The sequence below is a fragment of the Mobula hypostoma genome, chromosome 5 (genome assembly GCF_963921235.1).
Source record: "Mobula hypostoma chromosome 5, sMobHyp1.1, whole genome shotgun sequence".
In the NCBI taxonomy this organism is placed as follows: Eukaryota; Metazoa; Chordata; class Chondrichthyes; order Myliobatiformes; family Myliobatidae; genus Mobula; species Mobula hypostoma.
The window spans coordinates 194687921-194705180 of record NC_086101.1 but is presented as its reverse complement, the minus strand read 5'-3'; the positions used below and the strand labels follow the sequence as shown (position 1 = coordinate 194705180).

At 47.7% G+C, this 17260-nt stretch overlaps 1 protein-coding gene across 1 annotated transcript in view; it reads right to left on the bottom strand.

Moving 5' to 3' along the window:
* Positions 1 to 2105: 2105 nt before the first annotated feature.
* Positions 2106 to 17260, bottom strand: part of LOC134347262 (complement component C6-like) — a 72057-nt gene continuing 56902 nt past the window's right edge. Inside the window, exons 16-18 of the mRNA XM_063049636.1 lie at positions 12457 to 12538; positions 3909 to 4147; positions 2106 to 2544 (exon numbers count right to left, since the gene is read on the bottom strand). Coding sequence (XP_062905706.1) covers positions 2369 to 2544; positions 3909 to 4147; positions 12457 to 12538 — 497 coding nt within the window. The 3' untranslated portion in view covers positions 2106 to 2368. The remainder of the gene's footprint in view (positions 2545 to 3908; positions 4148 to 12456; positions 12539 to 17260) is intronic.

Below are 17260 nucleotides of genomic sequence, written 5' to 3'. Positions count from 1 at the left end.
CAAAGTTACCCCTCTTTAAGTTCAGAACCTTTGTTTCTGAATTAACTATGTCACTCTCCATCTTAATGAAGAATTCCACCATATTATGGTCACTCTTACCCAAGGGGCCTCTCACGACAAGATCGCTAATTAACCCTTCCTCATTGCTCAAAACCCAGTCCAGAAGAGCCTGCTCTCTAGTTGGTTCCTCGACATGTTGGTTCAAAAAACCATCCCGCATACATTTCAAGAAATCCTCTTCTTCAGCACCTTTACCAATTTGGTTCACCCAGTCTACATGTAGATTGAAGTCACCCATTATAACTGCTGTTCCTATTTTGGGCCCCATATCTCAGAAAGAATGTGTTGTCATTGGAGAGAGTCCAGAAGTGGTTCATGAGGATGATTCTGAGAATGAAGGGGTTAACATACGAGGAGTGTTTGGCAGCTTTGGGCCTGTATTCACTGGAATTTAGAAGAATGTGTGGGGGGGTGGATCTCATTTAAACCGACTGAGTATTGAAAGGACTAGATAGTCTGGATGTAGAGAGAATATTTCCTAGGGTGGCGGTATCCAGAACTGGAGGGCACAGCCTCAAAGTTGAAGGGTGACCTTTTGGATTAGAGGCAAGGAGGAATTTTTTAGCCGGAGAGTAGTGAATCTGTGGAATGCTCTGCTACAATTTGTGGTGGAGGCCAAGTCCGTGGGTACATTTAAAGTGGAAGTTGTTAGTTTCCTCATCAGTCAGGGCATCAAAGAATATGGCGAGAAGGCAGTGTATGGGGTTGAGTGGGATCTGGGATCAGCCATGATGGAATGGGGGAGTAGACTCGATGGGCTGAATGGCCTAATTCTGCTCCATTGTCTTATGTACTTTTACACATGCAGGTATATAAACTTTGATAGTACATTTATTCTGAACTTTGAACTGAGCTATCACCTGTGGCTCCATTAGTTGTCTGCATGTAACAGTGGCCAAACCCCAGAGCACTGCTTTAACAGGTGGGCTAAACCAGGTGAGGGCATCCAGCGGCCTCATACTCCGTTAAGATGGGGCTTGCCTGTCCTCGTCTGTGAAGTCAGCTGTGGCGGTCTGGGCAGATGAGATCTGCGGTGAGATCCAGTGGCCAGGAAGGCAGTTTCGTAGCGTTTCGTGGAGAGGAAAGGATGACGTCATGGTTATCCATTGCAACCAAGTTTGTGATGACCACTCGTACCACTGGGCCCAGACTACCGAGGTTGAGAGACTGGAACCAGCCTGGGGAAACGGGTTTCAACTGTAGAACCTCCCGCTCAGGTTTCTAACTCTCATCCTCAGGTGTGACACTATCTATCACACAGAGCAGACGTGATGGCCAAATGACCTACCTCTTATGGTACCAAGATACAGTGAAAGGTGTTGTTTGCCTGTCAGACAGACAGATCATTTCCTTCGTCAGCACACTGAGGTTGTACAAAGCAAAACAGAATATAGAATGAAGTGTTTCAGTTACAGAGAGAAGCAGTGTACGCAGACAATAAGGTGCAAACCCCATGCCAGGCAGATTGATTGACCAAGAGTCAATCTTATCACACAAGGTGCATTGAGGGGTCTGATAACACCAGGTTAAACCTGTCCTTGAACCTGGTGGTACGTGCTTCCAGGCTTTTGCATCTTCTGCCCAGAGTGGGGGAGAGAAGAAGAGAGAATGTCTGGGGTGGGTGAGGTCTTTGGTCATGTTTTATTAAGGAAGCAAGAACTTCACTCAGCCCATCACTGAACTTTCCCTCAACCTATGAACTCACTTTCAATAGACAATAGGTGCAGGAGTAGGCCATTCGGCCCTTCGAGCCAGCACCGCCATTCACTGTGATCATGGTTGAACATCAAGGGATTTCAAGGGATCTTCATCTCAAATTCATTATTTATTGTTTATTTATTTATTATTATTTCCTTTATGGATTTGTGCAGTTTGTTGTATTTTGCACTCTGTCTGTCCATCCTGTTGGGTGTGATTTTCCATTGATTCGCTGGTGTTTCTTTGTACTTACTGTGAATGCCCACAAGAAAATGAATCTCAGGGTTGTACTGGGTGACATATATGTGCTTTGCTAATAAATATACTTTGAATTTTTTGAACTTTGAGAAGTGTTCAAGGTGAAGTTTAATTGTTATTCAACCATATACATGAATACGGCCAAACAAAACAGCGTTCCACCACTGAGGGAGTCCACGGAGGGGAGGCTGGATGGATCGTGAGTTGTAGATATCTCAAGAGTGGAATAAAATAAACCTCTCAGCCCAGTGTCAACACCTCAGCTTTTCTTTATTAGTGGGCCAGTGTTACTCAGGTAAGTAGCAGCTACATAGCAAGCTTGCGGTTCCGGGAGGTTGCGGCAGGCGCATTTCTACGTCAGCTTGAGGGTGGCGGAGGGGGCACACATCTGAAACGGGATCTTCCTGCACTTCAGCGTTCCCAGAAAACACAGGCTGACCCTCTTCGGCCGCGAGCCTATCACGATGCAGTAGCTGTCGGCCCCGGCCTGCGGACACTGGTTGGGAAGAAGGCAATGACAGACGGACCCTGCAGACACAGAGCGGGGAGAGGCTGGTCAAAGGCTGCTTTCCGGAGGGGCAGGAATGTCCCCACCCCCCCACCCCCTGTGGGCAAGCAGTGTAACAACAACATATGGGGCACTGTAAGGGACTTGAGGACCCGAGTCCTGATAGTTGAAAAGGATCGGACTTCATACCCTGGGGCATGGGAGAATAGATTGATAGAGGTATACTGCATTACGAGGGGTGTAGATAGGGTAAAAGCCAACAGACTTTTTCCACTGAGGTTGCGTGAGACTAGAACCAGAGCTCGTGCATTAAGGGAGAAAGGTGAAACATTTAATGGGAACCTGAGGGGGAACTACTTTGAACTTTGTTTATAAGCTACCCCTGTTTGACTTCTCAAAATGCATCACTTTGTATTGTCACGATTAAGTTCCATCTGGCAATGTTCTGCCCAGCTTTCCGTCTGATCTGAATCGTGCAGTTGCTCACCACCTAAACCACCACCACTAACTTCAGAGACTTCTGCACATTGAATTAAGGGTTATGGGGAAAAGGCAAGTTGGTGGAGATGAGTCCATGGTCAGATCAGCCATGATCTTATTGAATGGTGGAGCGGGCTGGACAGGCCAGATGGCCGACTCCTGCTTCTATTTCTTATGTTGACTGTGACCCTGCTACTGAATTTTCATGCCTTTAGGAACATCTTTCCGGTGTCTGACAGAGTCTTAGAGCACTAAAGATCAGAAACATCCCATCCATCCTGAACTGTTACTCTGCCTCATCCCATCAACCTGTGCCTGGACCAGAGCCTTCCATACCCTCCCATCCCCGTACTGATCCCAAGTTCTCTGAAACGTTGACCTCACTCCACCATCCACCATTTCCACTGACAGCTCGTTCCGCTCTCTCACCACCCTGAGTGAGAAAGCTCCCCCTCAGATTACCCTTAAACATTTCACCTTTCACCCTTAACCCATGACCTCACCCACCTCAGTGGTGAAAGCCAGCTTGCATTTACCCTATCTATATCCTCATAACCGCGTATACATCTGACAAATCTCTCCTACACTCCAGGGAATAAACTCCTAACCTATAAACCCTTTCCCTGTAACTCAGGTCCTAAAGTCCTGGCAAAAACATTGCAAATTTTCTCTGCACTCTTATTGCTCTGCCTAGAACGTGACATCCCTATCTGGGTCCTAAACTATGGTGAATATGATATTCATCGGCTGGATTTCTCATCTGCTAATCCTGCAGTGCGAGCAATTAGCCAGGGAAAGCCCTCATCTGGGTTAGTGCCCAGCTGACTCTGGGTGGTCTCAGGTTCCGGTGGACAGGTGGGGGTCTTTCCGTGCTGCTGGACAGATCTATCCACTGGGAGCTTACCTGTGCACTGTTCCCATGGACCACAGCTGTCCAAGGACCCACAGGGCTGCCTTGTGCTCTCCGCCAGTAGCTGGGCCCGCTCCACCGCCCACGGGAAGTCAGATTCCCTGCACTGTCCCACCTTCACCAGTTCCAGGTGCCGCCCCTCACACCTGTCCGCCAGGTAGGCACACCGGGAGGTGCCCACCAGCTTCTGGGCCGCGACGTCAAATATGCATATCTCAGGGGAGTGGGCCGGTCTGCAAGTACAAAGACAGAATAAGGCCAAGTGACTACACACTCACCCTGACACCCAGCCGTCCCCACACCCTCACACCCAGCCGTCGCCACACCCTCACACCCAGCCATCCCCACACACTCACACACACATACACACACACTCTCGCACCCAGCCACGCCCCACGCGCACACGCACCCAACCGTCCCCATGCACAAACATACACACGCACACACACACACCCTCACACCCAGCCGTTTCCACACACTCACACACAGTAATGCACACTCTCACCCTCACTCACACTGTCACACACACACTCACAATCCCACATTCACGCCCCCCGTCACACTTACCCCCCCCCCCAGTCACACTCACTGTGTTGGGGGAAGGCTGGGGGCTGAGCGGAGAAGCTATTTGGCCAGGATCTCTCCCATTCAGTGCCCTATAGAATTATTCAGCACCCACCATTTGTTCATATAAATGACAGATAAATAAATAAATCTGATAGATTTAAGTCCTTGCTAGCTTTGCACAATGTGATGGAACAAGATTTGCCCATTCCACCTTGTAAGTTTGCTCAAGTGTGCCATGTCAGTTGGGAGGTGTAGGGAGACAGCAATGTTGAGGTCTTGCCGGGGTTGTTCGATTGGGTTAAGGTCAGGACTCTGACTGGGCCACTCAAGGACATCAATTTCCCGCATTTGAAGCCACTCCATGGTTCCTCTGGCACTGTGCTTTGGGCCGTTGGCCTGTTGAAAGACAGACTTCCTCCTCAGTTTAAGCTTTCTGGCAGAGGCTAGCTGGTTTTTATTCAGAATCTCTGTATTTAGCAGCATTCATCTTCCTATCAATCCTGACTAGATTTCCAGTCCCTGCTGCTTCCTTACATCAAGATGCTACCTCCACCATACTCTACAGTAGGGATGGTGTTACCTGACTGTTGCACAATATTAAATTTACACCACACAAACTGCTTAGTGTTGAGGCCAAAAAGTTCCACTTCAGTCCCATCTGACCACAAGATGTTCTTCCAGATCGTCTCAGTGACGCTTTGAAAAGTCTTTATAGACAAGGATATGTTTTTTTTTAAAGCCAGGCCTTCTTCCTTGCCACTCCTCCATAAATACCCTTTTTGTACAAGGCCTCAGAGCCTGTGGAGCAGGAACGTCATCTCCAGTTACAACCACTGACTTCAGCGGAGGGGTGGCCTGACCTAGGCAGTGTGACTGTGGTTTCATACCTTTTCCACTGTTTCACGAAGGACTGCACTGAGCTCCAAGGAACAGTATGTTCGGTGCCTTGAGATGGTCTTGTACCCTTCCCCAGATTTGTGCTTCCCTATTATCATACTGCGCAGGCACGTGACGTAGGCAGGACAGTGCGGAGAGTTTAAAAAGGAGACCACCCTATACAGTGGGCAGTGGTCGGAGTGGGCAGCGGAGTGAGTGGCAGCAGAGTGTAGGGCTTTGGCTCAATGGGCTTAGGTGGTAACAGGAAGAGGTGAGAGCGGGGCGCCAGCTCTTTTTTTTTCCCTTGGCGAATCGGCCCGGACAGACAGAGGAACAGCAGGGCTCACACAGCTAAGGGTACGAGCTAACGGTTTAAAAAGTTCATCTGTTTTTCGATGTAAGTGGGTGAATAGACTTATTTTTCCCCTGATCCATTCCTGCAGAATTAGATAGCATGTCTGCAGGGTTAGTGCTTTGTTCAGGGTGTCAGATGTGGGAATCCTGGGAGACCTCCAGCCTCCCTGATGGCCACATCTGCACCAGGTGCGCCGAGATGCAGCTCCTCAGAGACGGTGTTAGGGATCTGGAGCTGCAGCTTGATGACCTGCTGCTTACCAGGGAAAGTGAAGAGGTGATAGACAGGAGCTACAGGGAGGTAGTCATCCCTAGGCTACGGGAGTCAGAAAACTGGGTCACTGTCAGGAGAGGGAAGGGAAATGCCCGGATAGTGGAGAGCACCCCTGTGGCTGTCCCCCTCAGCAACAAATATCTCATTTTGGATGCCGTTGAGGGGGATGACCTGACAGGGGACGGCCACGGTGACCAGATCTCTGGCACTGAGCCTGGCACTGTTGTGCAGGAGAGAAGGCGGGAGAAGAGGAATGCGGTAGTCATGGGGGATTACATAGTCAGGGGAACGGACAGGAGATTCTGTGAGCCTGAAAGAGATACCCGCATGGTGTGTTGTCTCCCAGGTGCCAGGGTACAGGATGTCTCGGATCGGGTCCAGAATATTCTAAAGGGGGAGGGTGAGCAGCCAGTTGTCTTGGTACATGTTGGTACCAATGACATAGATAGGAAAAGGGAGGAGGTCCTGAAGAGAGATTTCCAGGAGTTAGGAAGGAAGCTGAGAAGCAGGACCTCCAGGGTAGTAATCTCGGGATTGCTACCTGTGCCACGTGCTAGCGAGGGCAAGAATAGTCGGATCAGGCAGATGAATGCGTGGCTGAGAGACTGGTGCAGGGGGCAGGGCTTCAGATTCTTGGATAATTGGGATCTCTTCTGGGGGAAGTATGACCTGTTCAAAAAGGACAGGTTACACCTGAACCCGAAGGGGACCAATATCCTGGTGGGAAAGTTTAATAGAGCTGCTAGGGAGGGTTTAAACTAATTTGGCAGGGTGATGGGAACCAGAATGACAGAGCGGAGGAAGGGGAAAACAGAAATAAATCTAAGATAGTGAGCAGTAAAGATGTCAGGAAAGACAGGCAGGTGATGGGGCAAATTTGCAGCCATTGGGATGAGTTGCAGTGCAATAAAGTTGCAGTGAAATCAAAGCAAAAAGTACTAAATACTGGTCTTAAGGTGTTGTACTTAAATGCACGCAGCATAAGGAATAAGGTGGATGATCTTGTTGTACAGCTACAGATTGGCAGGTATGATATTGTGGCCATCACTGAGACCTGGCTAAAGGATGCATGTCTCTGGGAGCTGAACGTCCAAGGATACACGGTGTATCGGAAGGATAGGAAGGTAGGCAGAGGGGGAGGCGTGGCTTTATTGGTAAGAAATGATACTAAATTAGAAAGAGGTGATATAGAATCGGAAGGTGCAGAATCTATATGGGTTGAGCTAAGGAATAGCAGGGGTAAAAGGACCCTGATGACAGTTATATACAGGCCTCCAAACAGCTGCAGGGATGTGGACTACAAATTACAACTGGAAATAGAAAAGGCTTGTCAGAAGGGCAATGTTATGATAATTGTGGGGGATTTTAACATGGAGTGGATTGGGAAAATCAGGTCAGCACTGGATCTCAAGAGAGAGAATTTGCAGAATGTCTGCAAGATGGCTTTTTAGAACAGCTTGTCGTTGAGCCCACTAGGGGATCGGCTGTACTGGATTGGGTATTGTGTAATGAACTGGAGGTGATTAGAGAGATTGAGGTGAAGGAACCCTTAGGAGGCAGTGATCATAACATGATTGAGTTCACTGTGAAATTTGAGAAAGAGAAGCCGAAACCCGATGTGTCGGTATTTCAGTGGAGTAAAGGAAATTACAGTGGCATGAGAGGGGAACTGGCCAAAGTTGACTGGAAAGAGACACTGGCGGGAAAGACAGCAGAGCAGCAGTGGCTGGAGTTTATGCGAGAAGTGAGGAAGGTGCAAGACAGGTATATTCCAAAAAAGAAGAAATTTTCGAATGGAAAAAGGATGCAACCGTGGCTGACAAGAGAAGTCTAAGTTAAAGCAAAGGAGAGGGCATACAAGGAAACAAAAATTAGTGGGAAGACAGAGGATTGGGAAGTTTTTAAAAGCTTACAAAAGGAAACTAAGAAGGTCATTAAGAGGGAAAAGATGAACTATGAAAGGAAGCTAGCAAATAATATCAAAGAGAATACTAAAAGCTCTTTCAAGTATATAAAGAGTAAAAGATAGGTGAGAGTAGATATAGGACCGATAGAAAATGACACTGGAGAGATTGTAATGGGAGATAAGGAGATAAGGAGGAACTGAACGAGTATTTTGCATCAGTCACTGAGGAAGACATCAGCAGTATACCGGACACTCAAGGGTGTCAGGGAAGAGAAGTGTGCATAGTCACAATTACGACAGAGAAAGTACTCAGGAAGCTGAATAGTCTAGGGGTAGATAAATCTCCTGGACCAGATGGAATGCACCCTCGTGTTCTGAAGCAAGTAACTGTGGAGATTGCGGAGGCATTAGCGATGATCTTTCAAAAGTCAATAGATTCTGGCATGGTTCCAGAGGACTGGAAGATTGCAAATGTCAATCCGCTATTTAAGAAGGGGGCAAGGAAGCAAAAAGGAACTTTGATGTGTGTTGAAGGAAATTATAGACCAGTTAGTGCGCATGCGCCGGTCATGCAAGCAGCCTGGGACAGCCGTTCCGATCCATTCTTACTTTCTTCTTCTTACTTTTTAATTTACATTATTTTTTGTTTTTTTTTTCTCACGGTAACACGTTGAAGCTGCACCCTCCCTAACATGCTGGTAGAAAGAGTTTTATTTGGGTTTTTTTTAGCGCTGGAAATGGTTACATTCCGACACGCGGGACAGAAGCAAGATCGCATTGTGTATTCCACGGACCAGCAAATGCCGGCCGGTTTAGCGAGCAGAGCGGCGGACACCCCCGCCGAAATCCGGAGGAAAACACACAGAGGATGCAGAGGGGGATCACAAAGCTGAGGAGAGAGGACCGGGTCGAGACAACGGGGACTTATGGAGAAGAGGAGTTCGGTGGGTAATACCGTTCCGCCTGACCGGAAGTGCACTGAGAGCGGTAATCGTAAAGGAGTTGGGTGCTTACTGATCTGGTTAACAACGGATGGTGCAATCTGGGGCATATTACGATCGAGGAACGCGTTTGCAGACTGGAGATTGAACTTTTTACTGTTGGACTTCGGCCACATTCCACCGTGATACAACACTGGGCGGCACGGGAGGTCGTATCTGCCTGTGGCCATCGAACGTGCAGCTCCTCCCGTGGAGGGTCAGACACCCTGAGCCAATAGACTGGTCCTGGACTTATTTCCATCTGGCATAGTTTGTATTTTGTTGTTTGATTGTTGGTGATTTTTTTGTATTGCTATATTTATGCTCTATTCTTGGTTGGTGCGGCTGTAACGAAACCAAATTTCCCTCGTGATTAATAAAGTATATCTATCTATCTAGCTTGACATCGGTGGTTGGGAAGTTGTTGGAGTCGATTGTCAAGGATGAGATTACAGAGTACCTGGAGGCATATGACAAGATAGGCAGAACTCAGCATGGATTCCTTAAAGGCAAATCCTGCCTGACAAACCTATTACAATTTTTTGAGGAAATTACCAGTAGGCTAGACAAGGGAGATGCAGTGGATGTTGTATATTTGGATTTTCAGAAGGCCTTTGACAAGGTGCCACACATGAGGCTGCTTAACAAGATAAGAGCCCATGGAATTACGGGAAAGTTACATACGTGGATAGAGCGTGGGCTGATTGGCAGGAAACAGAGAGTGGGAATAAAGGGATCCCATTCTGATTGGCTGCCAGTTACCAGTGGTGTTCCACAGGGATCAGTGTTGGGGCCGCTTCTTTTTACATTGTACATCAACGATTTGGATTATGGAATAGATGGCTTTGTGGCTAAGTTTGCTGATGATACAAAGATAGGTGGAGGGGCCGGCAGTGCTGAGGAAACAGAGTCTGCAGAGAGACTTGGATAGATTTGAAGAATGGGCAAAGAAGTGGCAAATGAAATACAATGTTGGAAAGTGTATGGTCATGTACTTTGGCAGAAGAAATAAATGGACAGACTATTATTTAAATAGGGAGAGAATTCAAAGTTCTGAGATGCAACAGGACTTGGGAGTCCTCGTACAGGATACCCTTAAGGTTAACCTCCAGGTTGAGTCGGTAGTGAAGAAGGCAAATAGAGTATAGGAGCAGGGATGTGATGTTGAGGCTCTATAAGGCGCTGGTGAGACCTCACTTGGAGTACTGTGGGCAGTTTTGGTCTCCTTATTTAAGAAAGGATGTGCTGACGTTGGAGAGGGTTCAGAGAAGATTCACTAGAATGATTCCGGGAATGAGAGGGTTAACATATGAGGAACGTTTGTCCTCTCTTGGACTGTATTCCTTGGAGTTTAGAAGAATGAGGGGAGATCTCATAGAAACATTTTGAATGTTGAAAGGCATGGACAGAGTGGATGTGGAAAAGTTGTTTCCCATGATGGGGGAGTCTAGTATGAGAGGGCATGACTTAAGGATTGAAGGGCGCCCATTCAGTACAGAAATGCGAAGAAATTTTTTTAGTCAGAGGGTGGTGAATCTATGGAATTTGTTGCCACGGGCAGCAGTGGAGGCCAAGTCATTGGGTGTATTTAAGGCAGAGATTGATCGGTATCTGAGTAGCCAGGGCATCAAAGGTTATGGTGAGAAGGCGGGAGAGTGGGACTAAATGGGAGAATGGATCAGCTCATGATAAAATGGCGGAGTAGACTCGATGGGCCGAATGGCCGACTTCTGCTCCTTTGTCTTATGGTCTTATTTCCCTGTCTTCTCTTGAATGCTCTTCTGTCTTCGTTTGGTTTGGTCTGTTGAAAGCCTACCAACCTCCCACACTGTTGGACCTTACAGAGAGTGGGGGCACTTATTCTTATAACTTCAGTGAAAACAGGTGATCCTCCAGTTTTCTACATCAGCAAATTGGGTGAGTTGGTAAGGTAACTGGGTCACCCCAGCTATGGATAAATAGCCCCACTACCTCGTGGGCAGCCTCAGGAGAGGTGAAGGCTACGGGAGTAAACCCAGAGAGCAAATCCGGAGTGGAGCCCCTAAGATGGCTGGACGTCATTGAACATCCTCCCGGCAGCTCCTGCAGCCGAGGTGAGACAAACAGATTATTTCATAAGCTTTCCTTTGGACCAGACTGGTGAGGCCGAGAGGGGGATCTTGACGACTGGGTGTCTGAGGATCTCCATACCTTCCACCCATGCTCGTGCCCTGGAGAGGTCACCCCAGTACCACTATCCATTGTCCTTCCAGACAGACGGATGGTAAGATAATATTCAGTACCGCACCCGAGCAACATTACTGTCGTAATTACTAAGGGGATGAATACCTTTTCAGCCTCACAAGTTTGGTTTTTAAATTTTTACTCAATTGTTAACAGGTTTCAGAATTTTTCCTTCGATTTGACATGATACACAGTGTTTTGTAGATAAGCTCAAAGAATCCTACCGTAATACATTTTAAATTTAGAAAATGAGACAGTGAACTGTGACAATCGTCGTGGGGGCTGAATACTTTTGCAAGGCACTGCATGAGGTGAAATTTGTCCATGCCACAGAAGTACCTACATGTAACACATGACATACATGTAACACGTGTAGAGATTTCAGAATAAAACAGATGGACACCCACCATACGCATGACAGTAGACATCCAAACATGCAGGCAGACATAGAGAGTCAGACACAGACCCAGACAGACAGGTCAGACAGACAGTGTGACACAGACCCAGACAGAGGGTGAGACACAGACTCAGATAGACTGACAGACAGACGGTCAGACAAAGACCCAGTCAGACAGACAGTGAGACAAAGACCCAGACAGACAGAGGGTCAGACAGACAGTGTGACACAGACTCAGACAGACTGATAGACAGAGGGTCAGACAAAGATCCAGTCAGACAGACAGTGAGACACAGACCCAGACAGACAGCGGGTGAGACACAGACTGAAATAGTGGGTGAGGCACAGACTTAGATAGACTGACAGACAGAGGGTCAGACAAAGACCCAGTCAGACAGACAGCGGGTGAGACACAGACTGAAATAGTGGGTGGGGCACAGACTCAGATAGACTGACAGGCAGTGAGACACAGACTCAGACAGACTGACGGACAGAGGGTCAGACAAAGACCCAGTCAGACAGACAGTGGGTGAGACACAGACTCAGACAGACTGACGGACAGAGGGTCAGACAAAGACCCCGTCAGACAGACAGTGGGTGAGACACAGACTGAAATAGTGGGTGAGGCACAGACTCAGATAGACTGACAGACAGTGAGACACAGACCCAGACAGACAGAGGGTGAGACACAGACTCGGACAGAGAGGGTCAGACAGAGACCCAGTCAGACAGACAGAGGATGAGACACAGACTGAAACAGACATGGACTCAGACTGACAGACAGTGAGACACAGACCCAGACAGACAGAGGGTGAGACACAGACTCAGACAGAGAGGGTCAGACAGAGACCCAGTCAGACAGACAGAGGATGAGACACAGACTGACACAGAGAGGGTGAGACAAAGACTCAGGTAGACTGAGAGTGAGAGCCAGACGAGGCCAGCCTGGCCTGTGTGTAACCTACCCACAGTCCTGCTCTGGAGACATGCAGACACATCCTGAGCCACTTTGCTTTTGCCCCAGGGGGCATCCACTGGTGTCGACCGCTGCACAGAGAAGTGACAGGTATTAGAGGCAAAGGACAACTGTGACAGGAGTAGTGGACAGGACAATGGGTGTCTGATCCACATGACTCAAAAGCCGTTTGTCGAGGTCTCATTTCCCGTACAGATGCTGAATTTTGTGTGTTGGTCCAGTACAGACCCTTCCCTGGTTGGACTACCCGTGTTTTGTGCCACGAAACTTTCCTGGATGCACCAAGAAAAGTTGGCCCGAACTAACCCTCCAGCACTGAGGGAGTTCTGGTAAATATTGTTCAAATTAAAGTCTCACCAGAACAACCATCTTTCTTCTGCCTGCTGCATGTAAATTCCCCAATTTCCCACTGGGTGTTGGAAGGCCTATAATATAATCAACACATACAGTAGACACACAATCTCCCTTAGAATGCACACAGATATGCATGCGCACACCCACACAAAAACTCAAATACAAACACAGAGACAATAATGAGACCATGGATCTGCGCCTGGAAAGTCTTCACTCTCCAGGGCGCAGGCCTGGGCAAGGTTGTAGGGAAGACCAGCAGTTGCCCATGCTGCAAGTCTCCCCTCTCCACGACACCGATGTTGTCCAAGGGAAGGGCATTAGGACCCATACAGCTTGGCACCAGTGTCGTCGCAGAGCAATGTGTGATTAAGTGCCTTGCTCAAGGACACACACGCTGCCTCAGCCAAGACTCGAACTAGCGACCTTCAGATCACTAGACCGATGCCTTAACTACATGGTCACGTGCCAACACCCACACAAACACTTACACAACACACATGCACACAGAGACACACACATGCAGACACAAACACCTAACACAAACACCTATACTGTCTTGCACACACACAGATGCACGGACACATATACTCATACAGTCACACACAAACACACCCACAAAACACACATATACACACACACCTACATATGCACAACACACACACACCTACAACCTCACACACACAGATGCATACACAGACACACACCCTCGTACACATACACAGTCACACACATGCACACAGACACACATACAGAGAGACAGACAGACAATACCCACAAAACACACACACATACAGGCGCACGCACACCCCTACACACGGAGTTATACACACTCATACACCTACAAAACACACACTGTCACCCCCGCACACACAGCTACACACACCTAGATATGTACAAACACGCACAATCACACACACAGAAACACACATGCAGACACAAACACAGACAAATGCACACCTGCACACACAGGCACATACACAACCACACACGCTCAAAACACACAGATACACAGGCACACACAAACGTACACCCGCACACACCTATACACACACACACATGCATAACATGTACACAGACCCCCCCCACACACAGACATACAGACACAGACAAGCACAGATACCCACAGTCTCACACTCAAATCACAGACACATACTCATACACAGTCACACACATGCACACATAGAGACACAGTCACACACACACACACACACACACGTAGCCCATTCGCATGGATACACATACACAGACATGCGCACAAACACACATACACAGTCAACCACACAGGCATGCATACATAGACACACATTCACATGCAGACAGACTCCCACACACACCTATACACACACATGCAGACAGACACACACACACCATAAGAACACAAGACATTAGACCAGAGTTAGGCCATTCAGCCCATTGAGTTCACACCATTGAGTTCACACCATCAAGGCTGATCCCGGATCCCACTCAACCACATACACCTGCCTTCTCGCCATATCCCTTGATGCACCAACCAATCAGCAATCTATCAACTTCCGCTTTGAATGTACCCACGGACTTGGCCTCCACCGCAGTCTGTGGCAGAGCATTCCACAGATTCACTACTCTCTGGCTGAAAAAACCCCCTTACTTCCATTCTAAAAGGTTGCCTCTCAAATTTAAGGCTGTGCCCTCCAGTTCTGGTTACTCCCACCATAGGAAGCATTCTCTCCACATCCACCCTATTAGTCCTTTTGGTAGGTTTTAATGAGATTCTCACACAATCTTCTAAATTCCGGCGACTACAGGCCCAAAGCTGCCAAACGCTCCTCATATGGTAACCCCATCATTCCCGGAATCATCCTCGTGTACCTCCTCTGGACTCTCTCCAATGACAACACATCCTTTTCGAGATGTGGGCCAACACTGTTGACAGTACTCCAAGTGGAGCCTGACTAATGTCTTGTATTCCATCTTTAACAGCTCTATTTTTCCCTTTCAGGGTTCTTTTGAAGACCCTGACCTGGAGTTACACGCTGACTACGGTTCTTTGCAGGAATGGGACCCGCTCTCAGGGGGTCATGACTGGCCGTTATCTGACGTGCCAAGGACATGGCCCAAGAGTTCGGCTCGCCCTTGGAGGCCTGGGTTCTCGGGGCTCTGGAGATGGGCAGGTTGAAGGTCGATGTCCCAGACCGGTGTGTCGTGGGAGTTGAAAGATCTCTGGCTGCGTGCCCAGAGGCCTGAGATCTTTGGGCACAGAGCTCAGAAAAAGCGATGCGATGGACTTTTAACATCGAGAACCTGTCGCTTTTGCTGCACGCTTGAGTGCTCGGTGGCGGGTGCTGATGCTTTCTTTTTGCTGGTGGGGGAGGGATTGTAGCTCGCTGCTGCTTACACGCAGGAGGGAGGGGAGCTGGGGGGGGAAGACTTTGGGGTTCTAACATTTAACTGTCATTCATTCTTTGGGGCACCCCTCTGTTTTCGTGGATGATTGCAAAGAAAAAGCATTTCGGGTTGTAAATTGTATACATTTCTCTGACATTAAATGTACCTTTGAAACCTTATAAAGGCTCAGCATTATCTCCTTGTTTTTATATTCTGTTCCCCTTGAAATAAATGCCATCATTGATTTGCCTTCTTTACCACAGACTCAACCTGTGAATTAACCTTCTCGGAGTCTTGCACGAAGACTCCTAAGTCCCTCCGCACCTCTGAAGTTTGAACCTTCTCCCCATTTAGATAATAGTCCACACTATTGATCATTTCACCAAGTTGCATTATTATACATTTCCCAACACTGTTTCCCGTCTGCCACTTTTTTGTCCATTCTTCCAATTTGTCTGAGTCCTGTTGCAATCACACCGCTTCCTCAGGACTACCATCTTCGTATCATCCGCAAACTTTGCCACAAAGCCATCAAGTCCGTTATCTGAATCAGACAAAAAATGTGAAAAGCAGCAGTTCCAATACTGACCCCTGAGGAACATCACTAGTCACCGGCAGCCAACCAGAAAAGGCCAATTTTATTCCCACTCGCTGCCTCCTGCCTGTCAGCCATTCCTCTATCCATTCCAGTATCTTTCCTGTAACACCACAGGATTTTATCTTGTTAAGCAGCCTCATGTGTGGCACCTTATCAAACACCTTCTGAAAATCCAAGTGACTGACATCCACTGCCTCTCCTTTGTCCACCCTGCTTGTTACTTCCTCAAAGATTTGTCAGGCAAGATTTCCCTTTACAGAAACCATGCTGACTTTGACTTATGTCAGGACGCTGGAGCAGGGATGCAATTGCAGACCCAGAACTGTGCACACAGTGATATTAACTGAGTAACAAATCCCGAGGTGCAAACAAAGTTGGTGTCAAAGTTCAGGCAGAGATCAAAACATCCAGAGAAATCCAAAAACCAGAATCAGGAAACAGGCAGAGTAGACAGACAGACATGCTGGAAAGGCTCAGGAAAATTCACTAGCACAATCTGGCAACAAATAGGTGAAAACACAGGACTGAAATCCACTGAGAATAAACAGAGAGGCAGATGATAGGTGGAGCACAATGAGACCCAGGTGGCAGCAATACAGGTAATAATGAGAAACAGGTGAGAGACGGAGTACTCAGTAATACAGGGGCCGGAGTAGAGCAGGAGCGGGGACAGGAGCACATGGCAATACAAAACCACAGACTGACAGCTAGGGGGGAAACACACAAAAAGACAGAGTTCAACTGGAGGTACTGATAACTTATTTTATCACTAGTCTCCAAGGACCTCAAAACCTCATTCTTAATAATGGACTCCAACATTTTCCCAACCACTGAGGTCAGGCTAACTGCCTATAATTTCCTTTCTTTTGCTTTCCCCCCTTCTTAAAGAGTGGAGTGACACTTGTAATCTTCCAGTCCTCTGGGACCATGCCAAAATTAAGTGATTATTGAAAGATCATGACCAATGCACCCATTATCTCTTCAGCAACCTCTCTCAGGACTCTGGGATGTAGTCCATCTGGTCCAGGTGACTTATCCACCTTCAGACCTTTGAGTTTGCCTAGCACATTTTCCTTTGTAATAGCAATGACACTCACCCCTGCTCCCTGACACTCACAGACCTCTGGCACACCGCTAGTGTCTCCCACAATGAAGACAGATGCAAAGTACTCATTAAGTTCATCTGACGTTTCTTTGCCCCCCATTACTACCTCACCAGCATCATTTTCCAGTGGTCCAATTTGAACCCCTTTTACACTTTATATTACGGAAAAAATCTTCTCGTATCCTGTTTTATATTATTGGCTGGTCTGCCCTCATATTTCATCTTTTTCCCTTCTTACAGCTTTTGTAGTTCCCTTTGGTTGGATTTTGAAAACTTCCCAATCATTCAACTTCCCACTCACTTTTACTACATTATATGCCCTTTCCTTGGCAATGAGAACTTCGTCCTCTGTGGGACATATCTATCATGCAC